Below are 21,864 nucleotides of genomic sequence, written 5' to 3' on the forward strand. Positions count from 1 at the left end.
GTTTTATTTTTATTTTTAGCGCTTCCCTCGGCATTGCCATTATTATTATTATTATTATTATTATTATTATTATTATTATTATCATTATTATTATTATCCCCGTATTGCAATTTTTAGTAAACTATTCAAGGGTTGTTAATGAGCATCTAATATCGCTAATTTACGCTATTTCATTTTCACTTACTTACTTCAACTCGTTTGTGACAGTACATTTGAGTTCGGTTAGATTAATATACTATTATCATTGTTATCGTCATTTTAATTGTTTTAGAAAACTATTTAGGGATAGTCTAACGAGATTTTTCACGAGATAGTTATATTTTCTTTAATTTTCCGTTATAAAATTTACATTTACGTGAACGGCTTTTGTGGAATTGTATTCGTAGTTTTCATCATCATCATTATTATTATTATTATTATTATTACTATTATTATTATTATTATTATTATTATTATTATTATTATTATTATTACTATTATTATTATTGTACCGGGAGGTACACCTCTACCCTGCGCATTCAAAATCAGTGCCTTAAGAAACTCCTCTATCGAACAAAAGTGGAAACCGATACAACATGAACTTAGAACGTTAATCAGAAGATGTCACCACTGAAATATTAAGTAATTGTTTTGTTGTGAAGTTTCCTAAACTGACTGAATTTCTCCTTGTTTTGTTTTGCTATACATCATGAAGTTTGGACATTTTTCTACAGATGATACTACTAAAATCTATGATCATGCACTCTGGTTCAAGGTGGAAGAACTTATAACTTAAAAAAGTTTCATATTCCTAGTTTTTCCATAATTGATCTATGTTCATTTATTTTTGGGTTGGCAATACCTCCTTTTCTTTCCGCCAGTTTTGAATCTAGCCAATCACAAATTTTTGTAGTTAATTTTCAACCAATCCCGCATTTCCAGTTCACTTTGAATCTGCCAATAAAAATTAAGAGGGTGTGTCCTGATTAGTCTTGAATGATCTCGAACCTTCCCTGAGGGTATATAAACTGCGGCTTTTCATGTTTCCTTGTCACTGATCACCGTCTTTATAAGTGTGTGTGTTAAGACAGGAGGCGGGGCGCCTCTTTTTTCGGCCAGCAGAACATTTATAAGGTAATGGTCACATAACTTAATTCTTTCTTGCCACCTCCGCAGCTTTATTCGAGGGGAAGATCGGAATCTTTAATAATAATAATAATAATAATAATAATAATAATAATAATAATAATAATAATAATAATTTCGTGTGGCTGTTTCTAGCCGAGTGCAGCCCTTGTAAGGCAGACCCTCCGATGAGGGTGGGCGGCATCTGCCATGTGTGGGTAACTGCGTGTTATTGTGGTGGAGGATAGTGTTATGTGTGGTGTGTGAGTTGCAGGGATGTTGGGGACAGCACAAATACCCAGTCCCCGGGCCATTGGAATTAACCAATGAAGGTTAAAATCCCCGACCCGGCCGGTAATCGAATCCGGGACCCTCTGAACCGAAGGCCAGTACGCTGACCATTCAGCCAACGAGTCGGACATCTTTAATTATGTAACAATGCTATTTTAAAATGTAACTTTTCTTTTGCCTAATGTAAAAACTGTAAATCTGGGACAGAGAGTGAGTTACCCTCTCGAGCTCCCCTTTATCTGGGTTTGAGGTGGCTACGTTTTCGCAACCTTTCGTTTCTGTAATGTATTAAAGTTATTTCCATTCAAACCACCTCAGTAGTGTGGGAATAGCCCCAGCTTCATCGGCCAAGAGCCCTGTAGTATTTTATATTTCAGTATCTGGAGTGCAGGGTACGCCCCCATTCAGTTTGTGTTTCGGGCCGTTTACTTAACCTGTTCTTTTCCGCAAAGGCCCTATAAGGTGGGTACGAGATTCCCCTGTTTCAATTTGTAAGTTGGGCCTTGGAAGGCCAAGGAGTGTAAGATTTTTGATGTTGCCTCGAGTAGGCTGGAAGAAACGGAGAACCTGTTAGCTCATTTCAAAGTTTTGTAATTGTGAATGGTGCCTCTGGAAGGCGTGACATTGTAATTGGGGGAGCAAGTGCTCTTGATTTAGGGGATTTCTGCCCTTAACTTACTGGTTCCTTATTTTTAATTAAAGTCTTGTAAACTGGATCCGGTATCTCTAGAATTGTAAAACTACGGGCTTGAAGCTCAGAATCTGTAAAGTTCACTCATCTTGGATTTTCCTAGTCTTGTTTCAAGATTGCTTTTGTACCTGATATGTTATGTTCACTAAGTGAATGTTTTTTAAATTGTTGTTTTCTGAAGAAATACAACCTTCAGTTCAGGTTTAAAAATTTTGATATTGTACATAGACCCATTCACCCCAGCACCTTCTTTAACCTCTTTCTGCTCCACGGGTATCCCCGTAACAAGTGGTAGCCGAGCGTGGTTGAATGGGTCTAAATTAAGCCTCTTTCGACGGCTAAACATAGGATCCGATCCGAACTCTAAGAATTTTTCTCGGTCGCTGGAAGTTTTTTCTTCTTTCTCTAAATTTGTAGTTCTCCATCATGTCTGGCCCTCGTGAAGTCCTCCAAATTGGGTACTTGCGCAAGGAGGAATTGATTTATGAATTACTCATTAGAAATGTTCAATCTGGAGGCACGGTTGCGGCAGATATTGCCAAACTTAAAGATTCCTGCTAATTTGCATCCCAATTTTGGGGGAGAAGGAAATTGATGAGGCTCTTTCCACTATCACGGACAACACCACCGAGCTAGCGTCTATAGTTAGTTTTTTAAGTAAGCGATGCATCTCCTAATCAGCTTAAAGGAGTACAGACGAGATTGTTCCATTTTTATCATAGGGTTAAGGACCTATTGTCTCTGAAATTAAAAGAAGATCATGTTAAGGAGGCTAGTAATTTAGATGACCATCTATCAAATATGTTAAAGATAGTTAGTCAATTGTTGACCGGAGTAGCTGCTCCCAAAAGTGATCAAGCCCCTTTAATCAACTTGCCTGCTGAGGAGGATTCTTCCAAAGGTGTAGAAAGTAGGAAATCTTTGGCAACTCAACAAACTTCTGCCCCATTAGAAAATGAGACTAATTTACATGATCTACATCTATTTCAATCAATTATTTTACAACCTCAAATTTTCCAAAAATTGCTGCTAAACGAATATCTTGAGAATCCTTTATATTATGAATTAATGAACCAGCACATATAAATAAAAGAGCCTTAAATAACACAAATTCCACCTTTCTTTTATAACAATGCTGTGTCTGAAGCCTCTCAACCCTCTAGGCCATCTCCAATTATGTCACCCTGTTTTAGTAGTCTGCCCCATCCACTGGCTATGTTGCTTAGGGAAATTTCTAAATTTTCGGTAAACTCCACCAATGTTGTTATTTTATTTCACAGGTTTCTCGTGGAATTTCAAGATCACGCTCTAGTGTTTTCCCTTTCTCACTCTCAAATTCTTCAAATTATGTACCCGTATTCTGTAGGCGTCCTATCGAACAAGATACTTAAGGCTATAGCTGATAGATCATCCATAGAAGACTTCCACGCTCACCTTTTGGCGAATTTCATTCCGGCTAGGGCAATGTCCTCTTTAATACAGAAGTTCTATTTTAGGGTACAACGTCTGGACGGAAATCTTGCGGATTACATCCAAGATATCAAATTTTATACCCGAGTGTTCGCCCTGCATTTTTCGGAAGACCAAATAGTGCAAACGATTGTTGAAGGTATCTCACCCCCTTATAGATATTATTTATGTTTTGAGTCTCGTCCCCAAACTTTGGCCGAATTAGGCTTAGAGGCTATGGCTGTCTCAGACGAAGGAGTGTGGTATGCCGACACCTTAAGAGTTGCGAAGGAACCCCCCTCCTTCTTCTGATAATTTTCGGCCTTCACCTCGCCGAACTTTCACCACCCGTAAGTGCTACGCTTGTGGGTCTACGGAACATCTGCGTGACAAGTGCCCAGTGATAAAATCGAGAGGGACAAAGAATGGAGCAGGGTGATCACAAGGATGTTTCAAATGCGGCTCTTTTACTCATCTAGCCAAGAATTGCACTAATGCCAATAGCAGCCCCTCCTGCTCAACTTCTGGTGCAACCTCCACGAACTCCAGTAATATAATGTGACTAGTATCAACGGCTGAGTCGGTAGGTCCATCTTCCGAAGGCTCAGACCCTGTTAAACCAAGCGAAAGCTCTGGTAAGGATAAAGGTTCTTCTAATCCATGATTTGAATGCCCTAAAGAATGCCTCAGAATTGCGGTTGAGTCCCCCGCACTACTACCATTTCTGAAAATTGAATTGAATTGTGAACCCGTCACGGCTCTATTAGACTCTGGGAGCGTGTGTTCGATAATTTCGACTGAATGGTATTCCAAATTAAAGACTGTTTGTAAGTTTTCTGATTATTGTTCGTCTTCAGTCCAATGCGTTTCGGCTAATCCCTCTCCATTAGAAATTTTAGGTTTCCTCTTTGCCAAAATTCGTATTTCTAAATTCACCTGGAAAATAAAATTGTTTGTGGCTAAGCGCTTGTCTTGCCCCGTAATATTGGGAGCGGATTTCATGTCTTCTACTGATCTGGTGTTCGACATTCAGAGCAAGTCGTGCACCTACAAATTTGCTAATAATTGTAAAATTCCTTTGCTCAAATGTAATTCTGTATCATATTCATCTGTTTCGCCTACCCAGGATGAGATGTTGTTAGACCTTAGACATCTACCTGAGGAGCAGGCAGAAAGTATTCGTAAGTTGTGTCAGTCGTTTCCGGATGTATTTTCGAATACTCTTGGTGTTACTGACCTTATGGAATACAGGATTGAGGTAACGGATTCGATTCCGGTTAGGTTTCCGCCTTATAGGCTGTCTCCACCTAAAATGAAGGCTCTTAAAGAGATCATCGATCAGATGTTAAAGGACGGTATTATTTGACCCTCTAAGTCGGCGTATTTATCGCCCATTTTTCTGGTGCCGAAACCCCAAGGCGGCTTCAGGCCTGTGATTGATTATAGGGCTTTAAATCGGAAGGTGGTTTTACAATCTGTGCCTCTTCCCGACCTTCATTCTTGTTTTTCATGATTTCGGAAAGCCAAGTTATTTACCATCTTAGACCTTAATCAGGCGTACAACCAGATCCCTCTAGCTGAAGAATCGAAACATCTAACAGCTTTCGCCACGGATTGGAACTTGAGTACAACCGCGTGCTTTTCGGGCTCCCCACGGGGGCAGCTGTGCTCACTAGACTGCTAGATATGGTCTTTTCCGACATCAAATTTTAATACTTGTATCACTATCTTGATGATGTATTTTCTGAGACCTTTGAAGAATTCCTTGATCATTTAAAGGAAGTACTCGATCGCCTTCGTAAAGCAGGGTTAACTGTTAAGTTATCCAAGGTAGCGTTTGCTAAACCTTCTATGTCATTCCTAGGGCATATTGTGTCGCCCGATGGTGTTTCTATCGATCATTCCATAACACAGGCCATCCGTGATTTCAAACCTCCTAAAGACATCAAAGGTATTGCCAGGTTCATCGGCATGGTGAATTTCTTCAGGAAATGTATTATTAACTTCGCTAACAGAGCGGCGCCCTTGAACTTACTCCACAGGAAAGGCATCAAATTTGAGTGGGGACCGTCTCAACAAGCCGCTTTCGAAGATCTGAAATTAGCTCTTTGCAACGCCCCTGTCCTTGCTATGCCTGATTTTTAGAAGAAATTCATTGTTTTCATTGTCCATTGTTCGTACTGGTCGTATAGCCCGTTGGGCCATCAGGATTTCGGCCTTCCTGTTTGATGTAAGGCATATCAGAGGATCTGAAAATGTCGTTGCGGATGGAATAAGCCGCATGTTTTCAAACGAAGTGGAGACCACCGAACAGGAAGATAGTTCTTCTCTCTCCACACCCATACCTTCGAGTATTAATGCCATTCTAACTGATGCCCCCATGTTGTTTGAGGATATTGAAAAAAATATCAACGTGAAGATCCTGCGCTGGATCCTATTATGGAAACCCTTTCTTCTGGGGAACATGTCGTCCCTTATGTATTGAGAAACGGGGTTTTGTGTTGCCCGTCGAGGCATGACCAAAATATGAAAGTAATGGTTCCAACTGTTCTTGTGCCTTTGATCTTCAAGTATTATCACGAGACCCCATTAGGGGGACATTTAGGCAACTTCAGAACTCGGGAAAAGATCCGAGAGATGTTTATTTGGAAAAGTATGGACGGCGAAATTCATGAATTGGTAAAAGCTTGTAAATCTTGCTTGCTGAGTAAGCCCACCTTGTCCACTAAGTTTGGTCTAGTATCTTCCCATCAAGCGTCGCGCCCCATGGAACGCCTCTATATAGACTACGTCGGATCCTTCCCCCAATCAAATGGGAACGCCAACAAATTCATTCTTGTACGTGTAGATGGTTTCAGTAGATTTTCCTGGTTATTTTCGTCTAAGCTGGCAACCGCTCAGTCCACCATTTCTTGTTTAAATACTATATTTGCTTATTTTAGTCCTTGTCAATATTTAGTTTCTGATAATGCTAAAGCATTCACATCCAACTTATTCCGAAAATTCTGTTTTGATCTGTCTATATCACATGTAACTACATCGGCGTATTATCATCAACCATCTCTGGCTGAACGGGTCAATCGTAATCTTAGGTCTGCTCTAATCGCGTTTCATCATGAAGATCATTCCAGGTGGGATACGTCCCTGCATTGGTTGGCCTTTGCTTTAAATTCGGCGGTTCATGAGTCTCACAAGTTCACTCCAGCTTCTCTAATGTTTAAGTTTGTTCTAACACGCCGCTCTCTAACCTTGGGTCACTTAATGATGTATTACCAGATACAATAGATCCCGATAATATTAGGGATCTATGGAAGGAGGCTAAGGCCAATCTTAAAGTGTCCCATGAAAAAGTTAGGGAAAGATATGATCGTGGACGGAGGTCCACGGATTTAAAAGTCGGAGATCAAGTCATGGTTAGGAATTTCGTTCCTCCGGGCAAGTTTTCCCCCAGATTCCATGGGCCGTGTGTCATTTTGGATTTTTTGACACCTGTTACCTTATTAGTAAGCAATCCAGCTACAGGGAGGATCTTTAGAATCCACCTCTCTCAGGTGAAACCTGTATAATTGATTTGCTATTTTCGTTAGCCGCTAAATTTAGCAGGAGTTCGAAGGTTATATTTTTTATTATTATCCGAGGCCTTCTGCCCCGATTATGTTATTAAATGTGGTATATGATCTGTATGGGGCCTGCCTGGCCGAGGCGGTAAGGGCGTGCTCGGTTCGCCTGGAAGGACGTGGGTTCGAATCCCCGTCAGGAAGTCGTAAAATTTAAGAAACAACACTTTCAATTCCGGAGGTGCACATGGCCCTGAGGTTCACTCAGCCTACACCAAAAATGAGTACCAGGTTAATTCCTGGGGGCAAAGGTGGTCGGGCGTAGAGCAACCCCTCCACCCCATCAAGTGCCGAGGTTACGAATAGTGGAAGCCTTTACCTTCCACCACTCCAAGGGCCTTCATGGCCTGTACGGAGATGACTTTGCTTTTCGCTTTACTTTGCTATATGATCTGTATGTACGATCTTCCCCTCTGGCATTCCTGCTGTCAATTCCTTAGTGGCCAATACCAAGCCCCCGTCTCCTGCATCTCCGCACCTTTGGCACACAAGGACCTTACACGCCGCCCGCCCCTCTGCATCACCAATAAAGATCGTACTATCATATCTCAAGCAACAACACTTTTCTGCCGCCTAGATCTTACTGTTTCAGTGCCCCCTCAGCCGTTCGCCGCCGTACTGCAACACCTGGAGAGGAAAACAGAAGTGGGGTATGGGCCCACTCCACTCCCGTGAAGACTCCTTGTGAACGGCGCGCTGGAGTCCATCTCCCGGCAAAGGCTGAAGTGCGGTGACCCTACCGCCAACTCATCTGGGGACTGTACATGGACTTCTAATAAGCGGCGACCATCACCACGATTACCCCTCTCATATTAGCGGGAGAGGTGTATCTGAGGGTACTTGAGGGGTCCGGGCGACCTCAACTGGGTATCGGTAAGCGGCGGCAGGTCTTGCCGTCAAATCTATCAACATGTATTTAACATTCTACTACAACAAGGACACTCTAAAGTTGAAGTTAAACAAGTTGCTATCTATCAACTTAAAAAAAAGATTTTTTCAATTGGAAATGTTTTCTCAAAATTCTTCTATGTCACCCCAAGCAAGGACATTTGGGGGGAGGCAGGTCTGTACCAGGAGGTACACCTCAACGCCGCGCATTCAAAATAAGCGCCTTAATGAACCCTTTTATCGAATAAAAGTGGAAACTTCTACAAAAGGAACTTAGAACACTAATTAGAAAATGTCACCACCGAAATATTACGTAATTTTGTTATTGTGCAGTTTCCTAAACTGACTGAATTTCTCCTAGTTTTGTTTGCTATACATCAAGAAGTTTGGATATTTCTCCACAGATGACACTACCAAAAAACTATGATAATGCACCCTGGTGCAAAGTGAAAGAACTTATAATTTAAAGAAGTTTTGTATTTGTAGGATTTTTCTTAACTGATTGATGTTCATTTATTTTTGGGTTGGCAATATTTCCTTTTCCTTTCCGCCAGTTTTGAATCTGGCCAATGAAAAATTTCTGTAATTAATTTTCAACCTATCACAGGCTTCTTGTTCCATTCTGAGTGCGACTTTGAAATTGACCAATTAAATTGAGAGGGTGTGGCTGATTTAGTCTTGAATGATCTCGAACCTTCTCTGAGGGTTTATAAACTGCGGCTTTTCATGTTTCTTGGCCAATTGATCGACGTCTATCTGAGTGTGTGTGTTAAGCAGGAGGTGGACGGCCTCTTTCGTCGGCAGCTGGAACATCTGCAAGGTAATGGCCACATAACTTTATTCTTTCTTGCTACCTCCGCAGTTTAACCCGAGGGAAAGGTCCGACTCTTTAGTTATGTAACAAGCTTTTCTAAAATGTAACTTCCTTCCGGCTAATGTAAAAACCTTCATAAATTCTTTAACTATAAACCGGGGATAGAGAGTGAAGTACTCTCTCGAGCTCCCCTTCATCTTGGTTTGGGGTGACTACGTTATTCTCTAACTGTTTTTGCTACTGTAATGTGTTAATGTAATTGCTATACGAATCACCTCAGTAGTTTGGGAATAGCCCCTGTTTCATCGGCCTAGAGCCCCTTAGGTTCTTTTTTATTGTTCATATCTAGGAGGGCAAGTATACGCCTCCACTCATTTTTGTGTTCGGGCCATTAATTTAACCTGTTATGCTTATTCCACAAAAGCCCAGTAGGTTGGGTATTTAATACCGCTGTAAAAATTAGCTCCATTTGTAAATGGTGATTTGAGAGACCCGAGATTAATGTAATGTTGCCTTGAGTAGGCAGTCGAGAGCCTGTTAGCTCTTTTTAAAATTTTGTAATTGTAAAGAGTGCATCTAGAAGGCTAGAAATTGTATTTCGGGAGCAAGTGCATAAATTAGGGGATTTCTGTCCTTGGATAAATTTGTGCTCTTTGTAGATTTGAGCTGGGAGCTCAGAAATTGTGAAGCGAGGGGCTTGAAGCCCAGAATTTGTAAAAATCACTAAAATTTGGATCTTTCTTGTCTTGTTTCTAGTTTGTCATTGTACCTGATATATTATAGTGTTCACTCAGTGAAAGATTGTTAAGTATGAAGTTCTTAAAAGAAAAATATAACCTTTTACAATTTTAATTCACTTCTTGATACTGTAGAGAGACCCATTCACTCCGGGGCCTTCTTTAACCTCTTTCTGCTTCACGGGTATCCCCGTAATAATAATAATAATAATAATAATAATAATAATAATAATAATAATAATAATAATAATAATAATAATAATAATAATAATAATAGCGAATGACAAAACGAATCTTGCTGATACTTGATAGTAGATTCAAAGTTTTTGGCAAGTGGTTCTAGGAGGTGAGTAAAGACTTCAACAAGGCTGGACTAAGGCGACAGGACATCTCAAATCGAGCACAGCACCGGTCACAAATCAACAACTTCAAGGGCTTCCCTGAAGAACAAAATCATAACAGTAGTTGGTCGATGGAAAGATAGCGGGCTACCAAGGAAAGAATGTAGAAATTCTTTGCTGCAAAAAACACTTCCAAAAATGTGTAACAGTTATTTATCGTGGTAGTTATTGGCCCTAAATAGTAATAATAATAATAAGAAGAAAAGTAGAAGAAGAATAAGAAAACATTGAACGGGCACACTCAGTAAGCTAGAATTTAAAGGGAGGAAGATATTGAGCAGGATACTAGGACCCATGAGAGAGGAGGATGGCACCTACAGGATCAGACACATCAACGAGCTCTACGAACATCATAAAGACATAGTCACGTCTTTGAGAAAAAGACGACTGACTTTCTACGGGCACTTGATCCACCTGAAACACTGCAGCCTCACCAACAGAATTCTCACAGTGACAAGTAGGAGAAAGGCTTCCAAGACCAAGTGGATCACCTCAGTAAACTCAGACCTAGAGGAACTACAGATCCCATTAGAGACCACAGAGAACCGATCTCAGTACCGACAGGCCATCCTACAGGGAGTCTTCCCACTGTCCCTCACAAGCAAAAAGAGTACAGAGACCAGGAGACCTAAGTGGACGGATGGGAGGAAGGAGGCACACAGCCAGAAAATGAAAGCGTACGAGGTCTAGATTTTTTTTTCATTTTTTCACTATTCATGAGCTTTGCCAATGTTTTGTGGATATACTCACTTTTATTTCAATATATCGCAACTATTTATATCCCACGTGGGTGAAGTGATAAGTTGCATTATCTGTACTCCCTGCATGTCGTAAAAGGCTACTAAGAGGGGAACCAACTAAATAACCTGTACTCGCTCTCTCGTCCATTATTGTATGATTTTCCGTGCAGAGGAGAAAATGTACGAATGCGAAATTTTTACCTCTCTCACTGACTCTGTAACCTCCAATCCAAATTTCATTCTTTTTATTTATCACACTAGCTGTAGTACCCGGCGTTGCCCTGATAGTTTCTGAATATTTACCTTTTAAAATGTGCATTACCAGTAAGTTATGTGTGAAGTGAATTTTTATAGAATTCCTTTTTGACCTGCAGATTGATGTGTAACGATCTATTATGTAGTTTTAGAATGATTTAGATGTGTTTGATTTCAAGTTTTAGATTATTTAATTTTCGAGTAAAATCTTCGTTCTTATGGAAGCTCGAATCGACTGGGAAGTATTTGATCCTGTCAAAAATTAATAAGTGATAATTATATGTATTTAGCCGTCGCACTATAGATACGATGTATAGAAATTCAACTGTCAATAAGACTGTCCCCCTCTCGCCCCCCACCCCTAAGAGATAAAAAATCTGGATTGTCACCATTCATCTCAGTGACCCCGAAAATTGTAGATTCGACACTGTTTTCGATTATTTTTATATCTCACTTCCCCCTCACCCTCACCCCAAAGGGGGCTGAGAATGAACTTTAAAAATTCGGAGTGTCACTATTCATTTCAGCGACCACGAAAACTAGGATTCGATACTATTCTAGATTATTTTTATCCCACCCCTTTCGCCCCCTGCCTATAAGGGTGCTAGGGATGACTTACCCCCACGTGGTTTGTCTCCTGATACTAATTGATAAGTGTACCAAGTCTGGTTAAATTGCTCCGGTGGGTTAGGAGGAGATGTGACACACACACACACACATACACACACACACATCCATTTTATATATAGTAAGAAGATGAAAATAAGATTTTTATATATAGTTTTTCGATTATTTTTATATCTCACCCCCTTCGCCCCCCCACTTGGACTTATAAAAAATCCAGAGTATTACTATTCATCTCAGAGACCATGAAATCTATGGATTCGAAACTGTTTTAATTATTTCTATATCTCACCCCCCCCCCAGCTCCCCACGTAAAAGAGGGCTGAACTTGGACTTTTAAAAAACTCTGGAGTATTACTTTTCAACTCAGCGACCCCGAAAACTATGAATTCGATGTGTCATTTACACACACACATACACACACACATACATCCATTTTTATATATACAGTAGTAAAATTTTTATACGTCATCCCCTTTCCATCCCCGCCCAAAGGAGTCCTATGAGTGCCTTACACAACAGTATACCTTTTCCAGAGAGTAAGTCTTATGTGTACCAATTTTGGTTGGTAGCTATGCCCAAACGTACATGCATAATCACGCTGCTCTAGAATCCTGGAGCTGACGTTGCCATGGTTACGGCAGTTCATTTCTTTTATCCGTTTCCTAGAAAAGGGGGTAGTGTGGTGCAAATATCTCCGTAACGGTTGGTTTTAGGGCCTTAAAACATGGTTTTCGGGCCCATAGTTCTTACCGAGTTTTGTTCTTTGCTTCAGGAGGATTAAATTGAGCGTTGTGTCGTCCTAATACGACAAATTCGATATTTTGCCTATGTTTGCCTATTATTTTTATATCTCCCCCCGTGACCCCCACTTAGAATTGTTCTGAAAATAAAATGCAGCCCATGTTACTCACTGGCAATGTAGCTTTCTATAGGTGAAGAAATGTTTGAAATCGGTTCAGTAGTTTTTGAGTCTATCCGGTACAAACAAACAAATTTTTTCCTCTTTATAATATTAGTATAGACAACTCGGAATATTTTTTTCAAAAATCCACACACCTACAAAGTGTGTATACATGGTTCATGATATCAGAACATTCATTAGCTGGAAACGTTTCTTTACACAATTATACCAACAATTCCTTACTACAGGGAGAAATACCAGCTAGAGGAAATCGACATAGTGGGTCTGATGATTGGAGCGAGGGCAAAAATTCCCGTTTTTGCCGCCAAATTTTGGAAGCAGATGTTTCTGCCAATTACAACGTTAGTGGAGATTGCCATCATAGCCTTAAGGGTTTCGTTGATAATTCTAAGAAAGCATTGTTACAATCAGGTTACCATCAAAATTTCTTTTTTATCTTCTAAAAATGAATATAAAAGTATGCTTTGTCGCAAGGCAGCCTCTACATGAGAGGAAGTATTTCATGAAATAAATAATTATATCTATTGTAATAGATCTTAAGAAGTTAATGTTCAGTTTCTGCAATTTCTCGAGACTCCAGTTACGAACATAATAAATATATCAAAGAAAGCTTTCCGTGAAATTCACTTTACATAATGCAGAAAGTGGGTGCTCAGTTTCATTAAAATCTTGGGAATATTTCTCGAAAAAAGTACTCATGTTATAAAAATGATAAAGATTATAAAATAAGAAAGACGAAGAGGATCAACAAGAAAACTACGGAGGATCACAAAGAAAGGGGAAACTACAATTGTGGAGCGATATTCAAACTTCTCTCCCCTCAAACTTTGCACTGGCAAGTTGGCAGGATTGCTTCAGTCAGCAAAGACATATCTATTATTATTATTCTGAAACCTGTAGGTTTGGTTTACTTTCCTGAACTTTGCCAATCATTGTCATCCTCAGCTACCCAACTTAAAATATAACCTGAGTGAAATGAAGATTATATCACTACTTTCACAAGAAATTATTACCACACATCCAAAAGTAAAATAATGATGTTTATTGTTGTTTAAAAGAGCCTAAAATCCAGGTCATCGGCACAAAGGAAAATGAAAATTAGATGCCAACAATCACTGACTCTATTCAAGACCAACTACAATTTCATCAGACCGTAATCCAGAAAAAACTTGGCGGGCATCGGTGTGCGATATGACAGGTTGAGGGAAAGGTTATGCATGTTTATTCCGACTCACCTAAAGAAAATATCACAAGTCGAACGTCATTAAATGCAACTCACTAACTAAAAATATGAATAATTAAACACCAAAAGTAATTATCGCGTATTGTAAGTCTAAATTAAATTTCAGAGGGGAAAATAACGAAGGGAGAATTATTGTATCAACGTCAGGTTGAAACAGACACAGGGTATACAAATATTTCACATATGAATCTCCGGTCAGCAAATACGATAAATAGATGTCAACAAAGAACATTATTAACCTTACATGAAATACTATGTAACACCACCATTAACCATAGCCCATCATGTAAAACACGCAAACAAATTTCTCCAACAAAATTTTGAACCCTCTAAAATCCACCTGTATTGTTGAGTAGGTAAAAGCGATATTTGTATGATACACTTGACCATATAAAGCACTTGTCACCTTTGAACACACCAGAATTGATGGAATAATTGTATTTAATATAAAAAAGAACATAATCCTCATGTTCACTCACGGAAGATGGGGTTAGGTTTAGTTTACGCATCTTCATTATAAAACGTTGAAAATTAATAACATCATTCTTGCTCCACCGTTTAAGATTAATTTAGTCTCTAAATCAAATCATAAATCTTGGTCATGATTTTCCGGATCTTTCTGGGACTGATTTAATTTTCTTTGTAGTAAGGTACGTTGGCTGATAGGGCAAATGCTAGGATAGGCATCATTAGTTTCAACTTCGGAAGTTTGCGCGGCACTCGAATTAGATCACCACCTTCTATGGGTATATAATGTCTTTCCTAACAATACATTTGATTTCAAAAATGATAAAATGATTAATGCACACAACGTTATTAGTCCTATGATTCGGTTCGAAGTTTTCCTTGCGAATGCTCTTAACCCAATTTTGCCTTAATACTAGGTCTTTTGAAAACGGGAACACCGAAGCTCTTACTTACATCCAGGCACACAGCATGTTAAACTATAAACATATTGCATAGGTAACTAAAATCTAAGAAAATACTTCCAGAGAAGAACACGAGAATCAACATTAACCTAATCACCACCGATATTGTTGGAATAAATAAGCTCTTTTAGAACAAACAGCTTCTTACGGCACTGAAAGAGGATCTATAACCTTCTTAAGATTATAAATAAATATAATGTATGATTAATAATATTCAAATTTCCGTAAATATTTGGTAAGAACACGGCTTACACAAATCAAAACAAACGCATGCTAGCACTCCAGCTGCCGCCATTATGGACAGTTTATTATTATAATATTCTTTTTTTTTTTTTTTTTTTTTTTGCTAGTTGCTTTACGTCGCACCGACACGGATATGTCTTATGGCGACGATGGAACAGGAAAGGGCTAGGAGTGGGAAGGAAGCGGCCGTGGCCTTAATTAAGGTACAGCCCCAGCATTTGCCTGGTGTAAAAATGGGAAACCACGGAAAACCATTTTCAGGGCTGCCGACAGTGGGGTTCGAACCTACTATCTCCCGAATACTGGATACTGGCCGCAGTTAATGGACAGTTTCGATAGGTTGGTTAAGGTCTGAGATCTTGTAGTTGGTCTTGCTCTATTACACGGATCGAAGATCGACTATCGAATAAATAAACATTACGGCCATCTCGAACCTGCTACATACCAGATCACGTTTCAATCATATTGGATTGGCACGCCTGTTAAAACACTATAAAGAAACGAGAAATATCAGAGAGAAGTAGCTATGTAGATGGGGAAGAGAGAGGAAAAATTTGAAAGTGAACTGGAACCTGACAATCTTGCTGAGCTATTAAATACACAATGGAAAAAACAGGAAGAACCGCAATATTATATAACACTATCAGAGGAGTACCGGAGAAATAAATCTAAAGAAGGCTAAAATTTATTGCTAGGGGCTTTACGTCGCACCGACACAGGTAGGTCTTATGGCGACGATGGGATAGGAAAGGCCTAGGAGTTGGAAGGAAGCGGCCGTGGCCTTAATTAAGGTACAGCCCCAGCATTTGCCTGGTGTGAAAATGGGAAACCACGGAAAACCATTTTCAGGGCTGCCGATAGTGGGATTCGAACCTACTATCTCCCGGATGCAAGCTCACAGCCGCGCGCCTCTACACGCACGGCCAACTCGCCCGGTAAAGAAGGCTAAAACAGAGAAAATGCATGTAGTTAAAGAGGAAGTATTCTTGACTAAACATGGTGTATCGGTGATGTTACAAACTTTCACAAATGGCGGAGGACGGCAAGCGAATCGATTTGAGATAACGAACTATATTCCGGAAAAGATCGAGTCAAAAGTTTAGCAAAATTCTAATCTTTTAGGTCCGTTTACCCGCACAAGTTTCACAAGCTGCTCCATTTACAGCAAATGTTCGAAATGGCGTCCCCCTGCGTCAATACAGGTATGAAACAGGACTTCCACTTCCTATCCACTTTTCAACTCTTCATAGAATGTCTGATACAGGTGTTCACGAATCCTCTGTGATATGTGGCTCCATCATGTTGGAACCACATCCGTTGACGAAGGGCAAGACGGATGTGTTCCAGAAACGTGGGTACTACATCCCTGAGCATCACTGTGTACGCTGCTGTATTTAGGCGGGGAGGAAGAAGAAATTGTCGAAACGATTAATTACCAAAACCTTACAGTATGTCTTGAATGTTTTTTCCGGACTACGATTCCTTATCTCAAACTGATCGTCCTCCATCATTCATGAAAGTTTGTAACATCTTCACGGATACATCCTGTATAAGTTAGTTAAAAAACAGATCAGATGTAAGGCTTTTCAGGCGTTATCTCTATTAACCAGCGTTTTGTCTTAGGTCTGACACTAGACTCATCAGAGTGGGATGTGCCAGACCCTACCTACTGACGCTGGGGTGTATGCAGGTGAACTTATCAGAAGCCCTAAATAAAAGGCACAGTCTGATAACTGCATACGGGAGATAAAATTCCACAATGGAATTATTGCCTGCCTAGCAATTCCGAATGGAAATTCTAAGTTCCCAAGGAGGGAATTAGATGTTTTTCATCAATAGAGCATGTCAGAAAACAGATCAGATGTAAGGCTTTTCAGGCGTTTGCTCTATTAACCAAACGAAACGCTGGTTAATAGAGCAAACGCTTGAAAAGCCTTACATCTGATCTGTTTTTTTACATGCTCTATTGGTGAAAAATATCTAATATCCTCCTTGGGAACTTAGATTTTCTATTCAGTTAGTTAAAGTCTAGGAAATATCTTAACTTTTAAGGATATGTCCAAATAACTTGCACAGGATATGTACTGTATTAGTAAAGTATATTTTTATTATACCTTGTGACATTTTGTTCATTGTTAAATATTTCGTATTTTCTAATATTTACAAAATCACCTGCAGGTAATTGTTATGATTACAATGAACGAATACTCTTTCCCCAGTCGGTGCTCAACCGTGACTAGGAGAGAAGAGTATTCTTTTCTATTAATTCGTTCAGATTACCTGCCAAAACTCTTCTGAATACTGAACATAAATAACCTTTTAGAGAACGGGGGGCTTGGCTCCTGCAAACCCTCCAATTTTAGAATAATTAACCCATTACTAATATTATTTCAGACACGAAACTTAGGGAACGCGTTCCCAAAGCATAGATCTTTCGTACAAAGATATTTTAAAATGTGCATTTCTTAAAATATTCCGCCTTCATTTTCCCTTAAGACACTAAAGGCAGCGTCATTAAGTGTTCATATCTTCACTCGACAGGGCAATATCACACTGGCTTGCACGTATCCACTGTGCTGTGCACATTACCTAGTAGTTTCTGGCAGAGAAACTTGTTTCTACAGATCACTTCACGTTAGCAGCTTGTTGACTGAGATGTTGGGTATGCTGGGCACCATCTTTCGCAGTGCTGCTACCTCGCAGATATAGCCTTCCCCTCTCTTCACGCTTTTGGGATCCCACGAGACCCAGCCTATCTCGTCGCTCACATCAGGACACAGTATCAGCTCGGGATGTTGAGAGATTCTTACATACGGATTGTTGATGCCAACAAAGGCGACAGCAGCACGTGACTGGCTGAGGTACACGACCTGAAATAGTGTAAAAATAATGTCAACTTTACTGTGGCTAATTGAACGATATTTATTTATTTATTTATTTATTTATTTATTTATTTATTTATTTATTTATTTATTTATTTATTTATTTATTTATTTATTTATTTATTTATTTATTTATTTATTTATTTATTTATTTATTTATTTCGAATACACAGGCTCTGCACCCAATTAAGTACCTTCTTAACTAAATATCGATCTATAGCAATAAAATAAAAAATAACAATTGAAAGCAAATTAAAACGAAATGCATATTAGTATTATAATAATTGGCAATCGAAAGTAAAACAAACAAAAAATAAATAAAAACACAAATGAATACACTGGAATAAGTGATGAGTCCCAGAAGTGAAATGAAGAGAATATCTCTTTTAGGAAGGAATGCTAAAGAACAATGTCGTTAACAACACGCACACAATAATATGGTACGGTTTATTAGAATATTGACACACGTAGAAAAGAATGAAGACTATACCAATTTTGTCTCTTTTCTATCTGTTTTACGTTGCACCGACGAAGCACAATGGTCACTATAGGATAGGGCAGGCTAGAATGGGAAGAAAGTGAGTGTGGAATTAATTAGCATACAGCCGGATGCGAAGATGAAAACCTACTGAAAAACCATCTTCAGGACTGATGACTGTGGGGATCGATTCTACTGTCTCCCGAGTGTAAGCTCATAGCTATATTACTTAAATCGCGAAGCTAACTCGCTCGGTATTTTCTCCGTTGTTTACTGAACTCATCTTCCTTTCTCGGTGCTCGGAATATCGGCATATATGCAACCCGCACAATCGATCTGTTGGGAGGTTTGTATGCACAAAATCCAACACGGCGTTATACTTGTGACAACGCGACTGATGTCGAACTTAACCACCATGAATGCACTAAGCGTATTTTTTTAATACTGAAAATATTTCTTATATCAAACAGTATAGGTCCCCATTTTGTAAAAAAAATTAAGCTATTTCACTCAATTGTGACTAAAGTACTGAAGGTAGAGAAACGACGAAGGTGTCAAAACTCTCTATCAAATGGAAAAAAAAAAAAAATTGGAAATAATATCCGGTCCAAATGTTATTCATGAAAAAACCCTAAAAGGGCAATTTTAAAAATGATCTTGTTCCATGATTATAAACCGATGTTCATTTTAAGTATTTCAATAAATAAACTGATCCTTAATTTTTTTTTAAACGTGTGCAAGATTTTTGAATTTCGCAAAACTAAGGTCTCCACTTCGAAGTGAAGGGGTAATATATATGATGTGAGGTAATATATATACAGTGACAGTATATATGTGACAGTTACTAGTGTTAATCAACCAATGTGTTTCCGGTTTGAGGTTATGTTATCTAACAATGAATCAAGTGAGTATGACGTGCGCCATTATGCCACCAACACCGTAAACGTCGTTTGGTTGCAAATAATGAGTTAGAAAAGTGGAAAAGAACTTAAAAGTGGTGAAATATAGTGATGAACCAGGACCAAGTGGTCGTTCGGATGAAGATGTCGTGATAGAGGAGCGATCCTCAAAGACAATTGATGAAGATAATCGACCCTCGTCACGAGTCCGGCAGCTGATGAAACCATCGACGTATGGTTCGAGTGGAGTTCGAGAAGCAAGCTAAATCGTTTAAGAAGAAAGGAACTGAAATACAAAGGAAGTATTTAAATGTATATAATTATATTAAATATTGTATACCTTGCAAGCAATCTTATAGTTAACTTCTCCTTCATGTCCCTAAAGTCCCCTTTTCCACATTTCGTGAAGGAAAATTGTCAGTATTCTATATTTAATCCGATGGCAAAATATTCTTAACGGGCCTTGGCCTACCAAGTGACCGCTGCTCAGCTCGAAAACCTGCAGATAACGGAGTGGCAAGTGGTCAGCGCGATGAACCCTCTCCACTTTTATTCATGAAATTCTAGCCCGAAGCTGCAACTGACCATCAAATAGGTTCATCAATTTTTCTTACGTACTGAGTGGACCCCGAACCAGCTCTCATTTCCAGGTAAAAATCCCTGACCTGACCGGGAATCGAACAAAAGGCGTCTGTGTACGAGGAAGACACGCTACTCCTAGACCGGGTGGCCGGCCTAACCATCAACATGGCAATAAAATACGAAGTAAGTATGATCGAATACTGGGTCTTTCTTATAAACTAAGACCGAACGAACGCTGTTTGTACTCTGCGCTACGGCATCAGCTGCCTCAGCCGGACTTATGTCATGCGCGGCCACCCTGCTTTAAGCGTGTATATAACCCTATATAAAAATCATACCCTATAAAAGGCGCTGGAAGTGTCGTCCTTCCTGGGTTGTACATGCACTCTATCTGGTAACCACATTCTGACTGACGCGATTGAGTTCTGCCACTGTAATGTTTCTGATTTATTTTCTAATATTTTCTTTTAGTTCCTCCAATGTGTGAGGATTTGCACGATAATCATTTCCTTTAAGATTTCCCGACAAGTAAAAATCAATCACACACTGTTAGATCTGGAGAACGAGGGGAAAATACACCATCACTGATCACTGTCTGCTAACACGTCCGAGATTGTAAGAAGGGAATTTTCTACTGTGTGAACAGGGACTGAATGTTGTTGAAACAACCCACGCGATTTTTCTTGTTCCGTTAAATGTATGTCCAATTATTCGTCTTGAACTAACAGCACATCAAACACCAATCTTCCTATCATAATGAGGGACTTCATAAACACCATTGGGATTTTCCGCACACTAATAGTGAGAGTTATGACTGTTCACATGACCGTTAAGTTTGAACCAGAACTTTTTCATATGAAAATACGGTGTTGCAATGATTGATAACTGTCTCACCAAGTTAACAGCTGAGATTCAGACTGGCGACTGATGCTTGCCAGGTCGAACACGTGCAGGCTGCTTGCAAGGTTAACAACTATGTGCGCGCTTCCCATACTGCAGCTGTCGTAGCCCAGATTATAAACACCGTGCGTTCGGTCCGAGTTTATATGAGATTCCCTCAGTTTAAACAACTTTGTAGCCAAAAAAAAAAAGAAAGATCATACGTGGATCTAAAGCGATAAGTAAGGCTAAATTAAACGTCGATAAGTCGATAAGCGCTTTACCTCATCCACTCAACCGAACAACTCGACTGCGCGGTATGGGCTGTATAGCTGTAAAATTGCATTCCAGAGATGGTGGTACGTTATCTCATCGTCGGTAGCCTTGAAAATGTTTTTCCGTGGTTCCTCATTTTCTTGCCACTGCAATAAGGTCATGACCGATTCCTCCCTTTCCGTTTCATACTCCACCGATGCAGAAAACCTATCTTTGTCATTGCGAGGATACCATCCCTAGCAATTTTTAAATATTTTAAAAATCACCTGCTTTCTATAGTACTGTATTTCTGCACGACAAGACTCCAGAACTGCACCATTTGGAGATCAAAGGCTCAAATTTAGATGCTGACATTGATGTTTATAGTTTGCGTGTATTTTTATCCTGTATTGCCACACTTTCCGCGTTCTAGAGGCAGCGTGCCTCTAACCTGGAACCCCGTGTTCGATTCCCGGTCAGATCAGGGATTTTTTACCTGGACCTGAGGGTCGGTTTGAGGTCTACTTAGCCTACGTGATTACAATTAAGGAGTTATCTGACGGCGATATGGCGACCCCGGCTAAGGAAACCAAGAATAATGGCCGAGAGAATTCATTTCTTCCTACCTTGAAAATGAACGAAGGTTGCTTGTCTGTCTGGCTCTCAGGAAGGAAGGTCGGTTTCTGGCGCATAGTGGCGGGCAATTTAAAATCCACGTGCCTTTTTTGACATCTTGGATGGTACGTATGCATACCATGTGTAAAACCGTGGTGCAGTGAAGTGCTTGCAACTGTTTCTTGCACGTTACAAGTGCATACCTCCTGAAGCCGCCGTGAAGTGATGTGTAGGACTGAAATGCAGTGATGTTCTTAGCATTTTTTCTTACACACTACGCATTCATACTGCCTGGAGCATGGTACGGTGGGTCGTATTAGCCG

General features: G+C 39.7%; 1 protein-coding gene across 1 annotated transcript in view; it reads right to left on the reverse strand.

Annotated features, from left to right (window-relative positions):
* Positions 1-17,031: 17,031 nt before the first annotated feature.
* LOC136878876 (uncharacterized) overlaps positions 17,032-21,864 on the reverse strand; it is a 187,992-nt gene continuing 183,159 nt past the window's right edge. The window contains exon 6 of the mRNA XM_067152439.2: positions 17,032-17,821. Coding sequence (XP_067008540.2) covers positions 17,582-17,821 — 240 coding nt within the window. The 3' untranslated portion in view covers positions 17,032-17,581. The remainder of the gene's footprint in view (positions 17,822-21,864) is intronic.

Source organism: Anabrus simplex, chromosome 8, assembly GCF_040414725.1.
Source record: "Anabrus simplex isolate iqAnaSimp1 chromosome 8, ASM4041472v1, whole genome shotgun sequence".
In the NCBI taxonomy this organism is placed as follows: Eukaryota; Metazoa; Arthropoda; class Insecta; order Orthoptera; family Tettigoniidae; genus Anabrus; species Anabrus simplex.